General features: G+C 60.1%; 1 protein-coding gene across 1 annotated transcript in view; it reads right to left on the reverse strand.

The window, feature by feature from the left end:
• Positions 1–1,923, reverse strand: part of MPP2 (MAGUK p55 scaffold protein 2) — a 28,125-nt gene extending 26,202 nt beyond the window's left edge. The window contains exon 1 of the mRNA XM_065422635.1: positions 1,842–1,923. Within this exon, the coding sequence (XP_065278707.1) occupies positions 1,842–1,923 (82 nt within the window). The remainder of the gene's footprint in view (positions 1–1,841) is intronic.
• Between the last annotated feature and the right edge of the window lie 12,360 nt (positions 1,924–14,283).

Here is a 14,283-nt window from a genome sequence, read left to right on the forward strand (position 1 = left end):
GGATATGACACAGGTCTATAAAATCATGACTGGTGAGGAAAAAGTGAATAAGGAAATGTTATTTACCCCTTCACATACCACAGGAACGTGGGGTCGCCCGATGAAATGAATAGGCAGCAGGTTTAAAACAAACATAAGGAAGTAATTCTTCACACAACGCACAGTCAACCTGTGGAACTCCTTGCCAGGGGATGTTGTGAAGGCCAAAAGTATAACCGCATTAAGAAAATAATTAGATGAGCTCATGTAGGATAGATCCATCAATGGCTATTAGCCAAGATGGTCCAGGACGCAACCCATGCTCTGGGTGTCCCTAAATCTCCCACTGCCAGAAGCTGGGATTGTTCGACGGGGGATGGATTTCTTGAAATTGCCCTGTTCTGTTCACTTCCTCTGAAGCATCTGGCTTCGGCCACTGTCAGAGACCGGATACGGGGCTTGATGGACCCTTGGTCTGACCCAGTGTGACGGTTCTTATGTACTCTGCCATTGCAGTCCTGGGCTCCCCAATACACACAGCTCTGCTGATGTCCCTCAGACCTGAGCCATCTATGGCCCTCAGGTACCTTGATGATTATCTGCAGCACCTCCTGCTATTCCACCACTATCCCTGAAAGAAAGCGATCCCCTGTGTCCACCAGTGCGGTGGGTGCCAAGACCACTCAGGTCCCAGGCTTTCAGCACCAGACATGATGCATGGCTCCTTGGTGGATTCCAAGCCCAGAGCCCCAGAGGTGAAAGGCCAAGGAGAGAAACAACCCACGGCACCCTCCTCTCTGAGGCTGTTGTAGGTACCAGTCTCCAGTCGGGGACGCCAACCCCCCTCTGTCACCACCTCAGGGACCCCCTGAGGCAGCTGCGCCCAGCACTGCATCTGCCCATTTATAAACCACTGTCTAAACACAAGGGAAATCATTCATTTCCAGCCTGCCCCCCAGAGAAACCCCTTTAATCCAGTGCATTTCAGTGGAGATAAGAGACGTGGATCCAATTTTCCTTCCCCCAAATGCCCACATTAATAACTACAGGCCAACTCCTGCCCACGGGGATACCCCACTAGAGTCAATGGGGGCACCCTAGAGTGCACAGAGCCACCCACAGGGCGAGCGATGCCCTGGTCAGCAAAGTAAAGGGCCCCTGCTGGCACCCAGCTCTTGCACTATATATACTGAACCCCCTCCCCAATACAGACCCCGGGGTGAGCCAAGGGCACAGGGAGACCCCAAAACCCTGGTCCCAGCCCCCAAGGCCCCAGTTAGCAACAATGCCTTAATGTGCCAATACAGAGGTGGGAGGAGTGAACTGACGTGTCCCACCCCCCCAGAGATCAGCTATTGCGTAGCAGGGGGAGGGAATATCCCCGCCCCATTCATCTCTTTGGAAGGGATGGGAAAAGCATGATGGATGGGGACCAACCCCCCCCCCAGAGACCCACCCTCTCCCTGCCCCCCGAATTCCAGGCAGAGCTGCCATCTGGGCAAAGATCCCAGCCTGCAGCAACCCACCTGCCCTGTGCCCATTCCTGGTGGGCAGAACCTAGATTTCCACCCCTAGGGGAAAGGGGCAGTGGGGAAATGGGGGGGGCAGTGGTTCCCCTGGGGGCAGGGTTGGCTCGTGCACAGCCCCTGCCCCCCACTCATCTTTTCCTTCCTTTGCTGGGGGATTAGCTGCTCCGTCGCTGGCCTCCTGTCTTCAGCCCTCCCCCCCCCAGCATCTCCGACATCTCACGTCGCAGCTCAGCTCGGACCACAGCCCCGGAGGCAGCAGGGAAGGCGGGCGGGGGGAGCCGATCCCCCTCATGATGCCAGAAGCAGCCTCCCCCCGCCATGGAGTCTCCCTACCTTCCCTGCGGAGCTCGGACTCCTCCGAGGAATCCAGCGAGATCCCCTCTAGGGAGACGCCACTGGCGGGGCTGCTGCTCATGGCTGCGGTCAGGGATGCTCAGAGACAGGCTTTTCCACACTGCTGCTCAGAGACGCGGGTACCCGAGCTGGCTGCCACGGCGACCGTCTCCAGATCCCGCTGCCCTGACAGCTCGCCCGCCCAGGCGATGGATGGGGCTGAGCCCGACGCTTTCGCAGCGTGGGGAAGGGCGGAGGAGGCAGAAGCCACTGGCTGGAGAGAAGACCAGGCATCTCCCAAAAATGCCAGCCAATCAGCCAGCTCGGCTGCCGGCAGCGTGATTGGCACAGGCAGTGCTGGCACCAGATGGCAAAGGTGGGCGAGAGCAGCCGCCTAAGGGGGAGTTGTGACCCCACCAGCCCTGCTGCCTGGAGAGACCAGCCGGCCAATGCAAAGCCCGCCAGTGAGTGGATTAGCACCAGGAGCTGGAGCCTGGGGCAGGTGTGGTCCTAGTGGACTTACTATAGGTCTGGGAAGTGGACTCCTGGTTTCTATTCTCAGCGCCACATGTTACCTAATGGATAGAGCAGAGTCCTGGGAGGGCTCCTGGACTCTATTCTGAGCCCGTGGGAGCATGGCCTAGTAGTTACAGAAGGGGACGAGGAATCAAGGCACCTGGGTTCTACTGCCAGTTATCTCCCACGGGTTCCACTGCCAGTTATCTCCCACGGGTTCCAGCAGGGAGACTGGGAGTCAGGGCTCCTGGGTCCTACTACTAGCTCCAAGAACATAAGAACATAAGAACGGCCATACTGGGTCAGACCAAAGGTCCATCAAGCCCAGTATCCTGCCCTCTGACAGTGGCCAATGGCAGGTGCCCCAAAGGGAATGAACAGGCAGGTTAGCATCAAGTAATCCATGGCCTGTCACCCAATCCCAGCTTCTGGCAAACAGAGGCTAGGGACACCATCCCTGCCCATCCTGGCTAATAGCCACTGATGGACCTATCCTCCATGAATCTGAAAGGAAGGAAGTAGGGTCTAGTGGTTCCAGCAGGGAGCCTGGGAATCAGGACTCCTGGGTTCTATTCCTGTCTTTGCCACTGAGGTTTTGGGCAAGTCACTTCCTCGCTCTGTGCCTCAGTTTCCCCATATATAAAATGGGGACTAACAACAGACACCCCTCTGAGATCTAGGGAGGAGAAGCCCAATACCAGCACTGAATGTTGGTATCATTACTCTGTAGCAGACTTGGGATTTTTCAGTGAACACCCCCCCACACACACACACAGTAACCAAGAGAGCTGAGGTCTGAGGTGCTTTCACCCCCAGCCGTGCACACGAACGGGCTCGCCCACAGAGACACAACGGGTCCGGCTCTCCAACGCCCCACGCCACCTGCAGTCATTCACATCCACAACGGGGACGACTGACCCCATTTTCCACTGGGACAAACGACTACTCAAGGCAATGGAGAAGAGGTCCAGGGTCCCGGGGCTGACTGGCTGCATCCCATGGAAAGTGCAGCAGGGAAGGGGTTAATTATGACACCTGGGAGCACTGAAGCTTTGAGAAGGTTGATTCTCCCCACTCCATGCATAGCCCCCTCCCTGTACACAGACACACACACACACACGCCACAGCCCTACGCAACAAACAACACACATCAAACTGACACCCACGGCTTCTCACCCACCCAACACAGCACGCACACACACAAGCACACAGCTCCACCCAACACACACACACACACACACACACAATCTTCACACGGTGCACAACACACAGCTACACAAAACTCACACAGAGCCCCATGCAACACACACTCACACACACACACACACACACACACACACGATCACACTGGCCCCCACAGCTTCACACGGCACACAAATACACACACACAAGAGCCCCACCCAGCGCACACACACAACTGATCATACTTACAACCACAGCTCCACATGGTGCACAAACACACAGCTACACAAAACACACACACAGAGCCCCACCCAACACACACCCCCACAGCTTCACACACCCAGCCCCACATGGCCCCCACACCCCGCTCAGCCCGAGACTCGCCCAGCCCAGCCTGCCTGCAGGGCTCTGCTCCCCCTGCCCCTTCCCTGCCTTTGCCCCCTTCTCAATGGGGCAGGGGGTAAGCCTCGTGCCCCCCCCCCGAATTATTAACCCCTTCCTGTCAGCAGGGGCGTAAGGGCGGCGGGGGATGAGCAGGACCACAGGGGAGGGGGGAGGGGATGGTGCACCAGGCACCCGGCAGGTGGGAGAGGCCCCGGTCCCAAGTCCCTCCCCAGGGGCAGGGGGCATTGGTGCCTTAACCCCTTTAAGGCGGGCATTGGCACTGGCGCTATTATACCCTCGTTGCCATGGCAGCAGGAAGGGATTACATCCAAGGACATTAAGCCAGGACGGATACAAATTTAAAGGGACAGCGTCGACCCACCCCACCCCCAGCCTGAGCCCCTCCCGCCCCAAATCACCTGCTCCCCCTCGCAGTCCCACCCCCGTCCCGCTCCCTTCCCACCCCACCCCACCTAGACCCCATCCCACCCCCCACAGCCTGACCCCATCCCACCCCCTGCCTGACCACCAACTCCCCACCCCAGATCCCACTGTAACCCCAATCCCCCCAACCCAACCCCCTTCCCACCCCATCCAGCCTGACCCCATCCCACCCCCTGCCTGACCACTTCCCACCCCACCCAGACCCCATCCCACCCCCCACAGCCTGACCACCAACTCCCCACCCCAGATCCCGCTCTAACCCCAATCCCCCCAACCCAACCTCCTTCCCACCCCATTCAGCCTGACCCCATCCCACCCCCTGCCTGACCCCTTCCCACCCCCACCCCACCCCCCTGTCTGACCACCAACTCCCCACCCCAGATTCCACTCTAACCCCATCATCCCAACTCAACCCCCTTCCCACCCCACCCAGACCCCATCCCACCCCCTGCCTGACCCCTTCCCACCCCACCTACCCCCCTGCCTCACCCCTTCCCACCCCACCAAGCCTGATCCCATCCCACCCCCCTGCCTCACCCCTCCCCACCCAGACCCCATCCCAGACCCCTGCTGGACCCGCATCCCACCCCACCCAGCCTGACCCCTTCCCACCCCCCTATATCTGATCCCACTCTGACCCTATCCCCCACCCCAACCCCCTTCCCAGCCCTGACTGGCCTGGGGGGGGGGGGATGGAGAGAAACAGAATCTGCCTGAGACTGGGATTAACCCTTAGAAAGCCAGGTGGACTCAGAGGCAGCTAACACCCAGGGACGTTTCATGTGGCTACTAGGGGTGGGGGGGGGGGCCTGGGATCTGGCTTGTCCTGCCAGTGTCAGAAATGTACCTGGTCTCTATGCAAACCAGCACCCCCACCTCTGCTGTTCCTGACCCCCTGGGCTCTGCTCATCCTATTACAGGGGGGAACAGAGGCACAGAGACCAAGTGACTCACGCAGGGAGTCTGTGGCAGAGGAGGGCTCCCCAAAGTCCCAGGGCCGTGCCTGACCCACAGGCCGTCCTGCCTCATTTTACACAGAGGCCCTGAGACCCCACTCAACCCTCTCTGTGTTTCTCCAGCTGTTTCACCCCCAGGGACCCCCCTGTGTGCGATACAACCACCACAGAGATGCAGCCGGTGCTGGGGTGGAACACAGCTACTGATTAGCAGCTCCCTGCAGTGCCACACAGCAGCACCCTGCTGAAACCACAGGGGGGCAGAATGGAGGCACCTGCCTTAGGAAACAGCCTAGATGCCAAGTTAACACCCCAAGTTTCGCAAAGGAAACACAGGACCCTTGAGGAACACAAGTGCCCAGGAGCTCAGATTTAGGTGGAGCAGCCCCATGCACGGGGGTCAGCACTGGCTCTGAGGGCAGACCGCCCCCGCCTGAGCCCCCTACCACATTCCCTGCAGTGTCTGGGCTGCTCCTGAGAGGTCTCCCATTCAAATGCGGCTTTGGCTCCACCCTCCACCCACGCTCAGGTGCACAGCCGTGCGCTCATACCCACACACTGGTGCAAAGCAGAGCGCTCATACCCACACTCTGGTGCAAAGCCATGCGCTCACACCCACGCTCAGGTACATTGCTGTATGCTCACACCCACACTCTGGTGCACAGCCGTGCGCTCACACCCACGCTCAGGTGCACGGGCATGCACATGCCCACACACTGGTGTACAGCCGTGCGCTCACACCCACGCTCAGGTGCACGGGCACACGCCCCCACAGGCGCACGCCCCATGCCAGACGCACATACACGCAGGCATGTGCCCACCTGTTCCCCAAGCCACACACTCCCAGTGCCCTCCTCCGGCCTTGGAGGTCTGGCCCAGCCCCATGGCCCGGGTGTGCCATTAACTGGCTTAGAGCGCAGCCCCAGGATTCCTGCCTGACCTACAATGTAATCACCAGCTAAAGAGAAGAGGTTTAATTAAATGTAAGAGGGTTAGAGGCGGGCAGGTAGGGAGCAGAAGCTGTGCGTACACACACACACACACACACACACGCACACGCACACCTTTGCATTTACTAGCAACAAAGGATATGCAGCCAGCCCGAGAGAGAGACGCTGCAGCCCAGAGTGAGGGGTGCAGCCAGCAGAACCAATCAGGAGCAGGGGGACTGTCCCCAGGCCCCCATCCCCACACTCCGAGGGGAGCAGCGGATGCGCCTGCGCCTGGGGCGGAGCACTGGGGTTTTTAGAGACGCGGGCCCCGGATTGGACTCCTGATGCCCACGTGGGGCAGCCCCACATGCACATCCTCCCCACCCGCCCTGACCCCCCCTCACTCACCCAAAGCCCTTCCCCCCATCCCATGGTGCACCCCCCCCCCCATTCTCCCTGCACTGCGCCTCTCCCATTGCCCCCTCTCGATCTCATCCCCCCCCCCCTTCAGGCCCCATTCTGTCTTGTCCCCCCCAGCCTGGGGGGGGAACACACTCCAGCGGGGGCAGATGCTTCCATACTGCCCAGCCCAGAATCTCCGGGCGGCCTCTTTAATTTCTGCAGCTGCGTTTCCATGGACACCAGCGAGCAGGCGGTGCGGTCGGTCAGTACCAGCATCCCAGCAAGCGGGTGGAGGGGAAGCGACCTTTGCAGCCGCAGCCGGCCGTACTGATGGCAGAGAAGCCAGGGCAGCTACCGATCCAGCCTCCATCTCGCCTCAGCCAAAACCTGCTGTGCCAGCCCCTGACCGCGGCATCACCTCTACCCCTTCCAGGGGAGGCAGCGGGGGTCAGGCTGGGAGGCAGCAGGAGATCTGGCTCCCAGCCACTCGTCCCCTCCAATGAAGCTGACCCACGTCACCTCACAGGTGTCCTGCACCCCCCTGCCCCCCCAGCCAGAATAATCAGGACCCCCAAAACGCAGCTCTCGGCACAGAAGTCAGGTCGTTCATTTCACATACGCCTATAACCCCCATTCCCATGGCCTCCGAGTGCCTCGCCATCTTTAGTGTATTTATCCTCCTAGCCCCGTTACAGATGGGGGAACTGAGGAACGGACAGGCCCGGATTCTTAAAGGTACTTGGGCACCTAACGCCCATCGGCTTCAATAGGAGTTAGGCGCCTACATACCTTTAAAAATCTGGCCTTAAGTGACTTGCCCAAGGTCACACATGTAGAATGTGGCAGAGCTGGGGATTGAACATGAGTCCCAAGCCAGTGCTCTAACCATTGAGCCATCCTTCCTCTTACTTGGGCACTTGTCCCCTCCATTCCCCGCCAGCAGCCAGCTGCTCCTGCAGCACAAGGAACGAACAGCGAGCTTTCTGGGGCACGGACAGCCCCATCCAGTGGGCTTAGAAAGCTTCTGGGGTGCTCTCCCATAACCCCGCTAATAAACCATCCTCCTGACATGAGAGATGAAGCAGGCACCTCTAAAATCCAGCTAGACAATCCGAGGGACCTGGCGGGGCAGAGGCGGGAGCGCCGGCGTGGCGAGGGAACTGGCGTTCTGTTACGGGGCAGTCTCCCCTCCCAGCTCAGAGCAGGGTCCAGATCTCACAGATGAGGAGGCTGTAGAGACGGAGTCGGTCAACCTGCCCCTTCTGGGCCAAGCCTCACACACCCAAGAGCTTGTCGTGGGGAGCTCTTAAATCTGAGTCCAAACTTGGCAGCCTGGGCCCGTCTCCAGTGTCCACCTATGCCGGGCGTTCGGTGGGGAGCTGACCAAGCCCCGTGGGAGTTCAGGGGTGGTGAGGGGCACAGACCGAGGGTGCCCTGTGCCCACAACGGAACGCAGGGCCCGGGCGACGTTTCACAATGCCAGCCCGGAAAGGGCGTGTCTTACCCAAGTCGGAGTTGGTAGCAGCCACGGGCATCTCAGCAGCTGGCGCGGTTCGGGTAGGGCTGGGGCGTCAGGTGGCGAGCGCACCTCTGAACGGGCACACACAGGGATCTGCGGAGAGAGGAAAAGGTGAAAGCCAGTCACTTGAAGGGGGAAGAGGCAGGGGCTAGCGGGAGGGGGCACAGGACACAGAGGAAAGGAGCTATATGGGGGAAGCCTATAGCCCCAGGATGCCATCAATCTAGCAACTCCATGGCTGCGCTACCCCTGCTGTGGGCATACAAGTCCCGTCCGGATTCCTGGCACATCAGGGCCCTGTGGGGAATGCCACCCGACTGCCAGTGGGGAGGGAGGGAGAGGGATAAGGAGACACAGCACATAGTGACCAGCCGCCCGCCTTCCGAGCCACTCTCAGCCCTTTCCCACTGGGGGTCACTGGAGCATCATCTCCACACGCAGGAGCCGAGGAGACGCCGAGTTCACCAGGAACCATGTGCCAGAAGGAGGGATGTTTGCAGGGTGAGTCTGAGGCAGGGGCAGCGGGGAGCTCCCCACCACCACCACCACAGCCAGCACTCCTGCGCCATCCCCCACAGCGCCCCCTGCTGGGGGAGGCTGGGACTGGAGTACCTGGGAACCCCCGCCACCCGCACAGCCAGCACTCCTGCTCCATCCCCCACAGTGCCCCCTGCTGGGAGGGTCTGGAATACCTGGGAACCCCCCTCCTGCACAGCCAGCACTCCTGCTCTGTCCCCCACAGCGCCCCCTGCTGGGAGACGACAGGAACCTTGTCTGCAGTTGTTTCCCTAAAATCCTGCCCGGGATGGGGATTGCTACTGGAACGGCATTCACCCTTTCAGTGCCGGAGGGAACCCACGCCCTGAAAAGCCACCCGTCCCCTCACGTTCCCACCCGTCCACGGCAGCGCCAGCCTCCCGGGGCCAGTGAACTCAAGGGGGTTAAAAATCTAGTCGGCTCAGGACCCCGGAGCAACAGCAGGCTGCCCTGTATGAGGCCTCGCCCGTCTAGCACCCCTTGTGGCAGGGAAGAGCCAGGACCCGTCTATGATGCCTGCAAAGGGGGGGCGCATGTGTCCAGGCTGCCGGACACAGCCAGACCCTGTGGTTCTCTCCGCCTCTCCCAGCTCCGAATCCCGGCCTGGAGCCAGCAGCCGAAGAAGGGGCGGCTGAGCCCACAGCAGTCCCAGGAGCGGGGGGCGAGCCCAGGCCTGCGGCCTCTCAGGACGGGGCTGCGCAGAGGAAACAGGGCCATGGACAAGCTGCCGGCACACGGAGGAGATGCTAATTCCCCGGTTGCCATAGCAACACTGGAGCGGGAGAACAATATGGAAGCAGTGGGAGCCACCCGAGAGCCCACCCCCCAAGGTTACCTCCGGCTATCACCTTTGGAGATGCTGCCAGGGAGCTGGCTAGGGATCCGAGCTGGTGGGGGAGGACGGGGGAAGGACAGGTCGCGAGGGGAGGGCCCGTGGGCCCTTCTCCCAGTCCAGGACGGGGCCAGTCCCTATTGTGCTAAGTGACGCTGCTCCTGAAGCCATGTGGGCTGCAGGACCACCCAGCCACCTCTGCACCTGACAGGCCATCAGGGTCAACTAGAGAGGCCCCTGGGGCTGCTGCTGCAGGTGATCCAGATCCACCTGAGCACAGTGTGAACCGGTCAGCCCGCTTCCCTTCCACCCAGGGGCAATGCAGGCCCATCTAACAGCTCCACGCTGCTGGGGGAGATTCCAGAAAGGCTGGTTTGCCCGGCTTTGTAGCCCCCGTGTGCTGGGAGCTGGCCTCCGGGGGCCGCAGCTCTCCGCACCCTCCCGCCCACGTACTGTTTGTGAACTCCTCAGGGAAGAGACTTAGCGTCGAATTCCTCCCTGCTTCGGCGACATGCCACCTCCGGTCACAGGAGGCGACATCCAGATCAGCTTCTCCTCCAACCCCCCCTCCAGCTTTGAAAGGCCCTGTGGCTGAAACAACCTCTCTACAAAGCCGGGATGGGCACCACCTTCCCCAGGCTGCTCACATGCGGGCTCTGTCCCCAGCCAGCCTCTTTGCTCCACTCCTGCTGTCAAAGCGACAAACAGGTCTCATTTCGGGGTGTGGGGGAGGAATTGGGCCCTCCAGGCTAGGACACAAGAACCGAAACAGCGACTCAGTTGCTTTCCCTGCTCTGTGCTTTAAGGGTTAACTCTCTCTCCCGCCCCACCCACCAGATCACAAATCCAGACACTTGAGCACCTGGGCAGGTGCCTTTGGAATGTTCCCTGGGCAAGAAGCCACATGCAAATTGGTCTGGGGGCGGGGGGGGGGGGGGGAGAGCGGAGCTCAGGAGAGTGAATGGGGCAGATACCAGTTTCAGCCTGAACGCCATGCTGTGCCGGTGGCACTGTGCCCGTGCCGATCTGGACTCTGCCAGTCCGGCATTGCACAAACCTGTGTCTGATCACACCAGCCAACTCCGCTGCTGGACCCAGCCAACCCTAACAAAGAAAACCAGGAAGCAGGGACGAATAGAAACATTATCACTGGCGTCAGTGAGGTGCTCTGGACGCAGAAGGCAGCATGAGAGGAGGATGGGGGATGCTCCCATAGGAGCGTGAAGAGCATCCCGGATGGCCCGTATGAGCCATTCACTGCTGGAGATGGTTGGTACGAGATAGAGCAGCCATCCGGCAGCTGCCCAGGTTAGCACCTATCTCAGCCGTAGCTGGAGTGAGCTTAGACCTGTCCCATCCTGCCCCATCCCTGGCACTGAGTGGCGCAGCCCGGGAGAATCCCGAGTGACAGGCAGAGGGAATCTCCATGGGAAGGATGGAATCAGAGTTCGTTTCATGGAGGGGGTTGCACACTCCAAGCCAGGGAATGAGCTCGGCCTGCCTGAGCAAACAGGACAGCAATCCTGCTCCCAGCGAAGGCTCCCGTGTGGCAGCTTGGCTGAAGAAGGATGAGCCCACGACCCGGACTGCAGCATCTTCATGCCTGGGGCCATGAGGAGCTGCGATAGTTCCTGGATCTGGCTGAGCCCAGAGGCTGGGAGCATGAATCTTGGGGATGGCTCCATCCATGTAGCTTCCTCCTACTGCCCTGGGACGTGCCGCCTGCCCCCCGGCTGTGGCTGGGAATGAGCCCTGCCACAAGCACCCCACTGCGGTTGGGAGTGGGAATCCTGGTACTAGGCCTATGGGCAGATCCTGGAGCAGGTTGTGAGTCCTGGCACACTTCACTGCTCGCTAACGCGGCACCTGGCCCTGGGTCCCCGGTGCCTGGATTCTGCTGTGCCTCCTTTAAGGCTCGGAGTGGGAGTCCCAGCTTAGGGTGTGAATCTGCAGCCGCATCAGAAAGCCATCCGCATTCCCGGGGTGCAGACGCGCGTTCATTGCTCCGGGAGGGATGCTGACACGACCTCACCGGGCGGGAAACGTCCCAACCAGTGTCGCGATGAGGAGAGAGCACCAAGGGGAGAACACGCAGCCCACACGCCCACTAAGGGCAGCTCAGTGGGTGCAGAGTCAGCAACAGACTGGGGGCACAAGGCCACATAGTGTTTTCTGGCTCCACCCGTGAGCGTGGAAGTCAAGGTTCCATCCTAGGTCCTATTCCCAGAGCGAGGAAGGAGTGCGGCCTAGTGGTTAGAGCAGGATCTGGGGAGCCAGGACACACCGGTCTCCGTTTCTAATGTATGAATCGCTATTGTCTGTCACTAATTTGCCCTGGCTGCACGGCATCCACCTTCATTACAAGTTCCCTTTGACCACACACACACACACACACAGAGCGCTCCCCTGACACACACACACAGAGCGCTCCCCTGACACACACACACGTGCGCACACACACACAGAGCGCTCCCCTGACACACACACACAGAGCGCTCCCCTGACACACACACACGTGCGCACACACACACAGCGCTCCCCTGACACACACACACACACAGAGCACTCCCCTGACACACACACACACACAGAGAGCGCTCCCCTGACACACACACACACACACGCACACAGAGCGCTCCCCTGACACACACACACACAGAGCGCTCCCCTGACACACACACACACGCACACAGAGCGCTCCCCTGACACACACACACACACACAGCGCTCCCCTGACACACACACACAGCGCTCCCCTGACACACACACACACACACGCACACAGAGCGCTCCCCTGACACACACACACACACACGCACACAGAGCGCTCCCCTGACACACACACACACAGAGCGCTCCCCTGACACACACACACACGCACACAGAGCGCTCCCCTGACACACACACACACACACAGCGCTCCCCTGACACACACACACAGCGCTCCCCTGACACACACACACACACACACACACACAGCGCTCCCCTGACACACACACACAGCGCTCCCCTGACACACACACACACACACACAGCGCTCCCCTGACACACACACGCACACACACACACAGCGCTCCCCTGACACACACACACAGCGCTCCCCTGACACACACACACACACGCACACAGAGCGCTCCCCTGACACACACACACACACGCACACAGAGCGCTCCCCTGACACACACACATGCACACACACACACAGCGCTCCCCTGACACACACACACAGCGCTCCCCTGACACACACACACACACACACACACACAGCGCTCCCCTGACACACACACACAGCGCTCCCCTGACACACACACACACACACACAGCGCTCCCCTGACACACACACGCACACACACACACAGCGCTCCCCTGACACACACACACAGCGCTCCCCTGACACACACACACACACGCACACAGAGCGCTCCCCTGACACACACACACACACGCACACAGAGCGCTCCCCTGACACACACACATGCACACACACACACAGCGCTCCCCTGACACACACACACAGCGCTCCCCTGACACACACACACACACGCACACAGAGCACTCCCCTGACACACACACATGCACACACACACACAGCGCTCCCCTGACACACACACACAGCGCTCCCCTGACACACACACACAGCGCTCCCCTGACAGACTCCAACCCTGATCTACGAGGCACTTGGTGGTGACAGGGGGATCCTGCCTCCAAGCTCAGCACTCCCTGAACTGACAACACCGTCTGGGGAGAATCTATAGGCTCCTACCACATCCTCCTCAGCCAGTTCTCAGGGCCACGCTGCCTATGGCAGCAGCTGGGCTCCGAGGGCCCAGTTCTTCGTTGCTCTGCACCTTGTCGCAGCATGGGGGCAAAACACTGCCCCGTGATATTCTCTGCACGCGGGTAAAGGACAGCACACACTGCGGGGCAGTGGGGAATCAGGCCTGTGGCTTTCCACTGCCCATCTCTCATTGCTTTTCATTTCTTTCCCGTTGCCTCTCCGCCACCCCGCAGCCTCGCCTCTAACCATAGGCCGGGGGCAGATGTTTCTGACGGACAGATGTCAGCGCAGTGGTCCCGGGATACGAGCGAGACAAGCTGAGCAAGGGAATGTCTTCTTTGGACCCACTTGGAAAGTACCAGCTTGCGAGCGACGCAGGGCCATTCTGCGGGGCGGACGTACAGCGAGGTGAACAAAGCCGCTGATTGAGCCGTGCCCAGATGGGCAGCCCTGCTGAATCCAGCCATTCTTCAGCACCAGCGGGGCCCAAAGACTGAAGTGGTGGCGATAGGCAGCGTGGGTGTGTGTGTAAACACACTGTCGCGTATGGGGAAAGTGACTGGCAGTGAGCTCATCCCTCGTCACCCCGCCCCCACCCAATCTTTATAGGACCCAGGTCATTTGCTCTCATTCGGAACCTCTGGTCCCACAGCCTGGCAGCTGAGACGTCAAGCTTCACAATTGGTTCATGATGTGAAACCCACCGACACCCCCCCCCCAGCTTGCGGGGCAGGGGACACTCAAACCAAGAGCTATTAACACACACCCCCCGCAACCCATTCAGAAAGCAGCTACTTTGATTATTACATAACAACATGTTGCTCTTCGACATGCCCAAAGCGACACACAGCCGGAAGCTGAAATTCGCATCTTTAACTGGGGAGGGACACAGCTGGGGGAGTGAAATCCACCAGCGGAGAAAATAAAATCCATTACCCCTCCCTCACTCCCCCCTCCTCA

The sequence above is a fragment of the Emys orbicularis genome, chromosome 25 (assembly GCF_028017835.1).
Source record: "Emys orbicularis isolate rEmyOrb1 chromosome 25, rEmyOrb1.hap1, whole genome shotgun sequence".
NCBI classification, from domain to species: Eukaryota; Metazoa; Chordata; order Testudines; family Emydidae; genus Emys; species Emys orbicularis.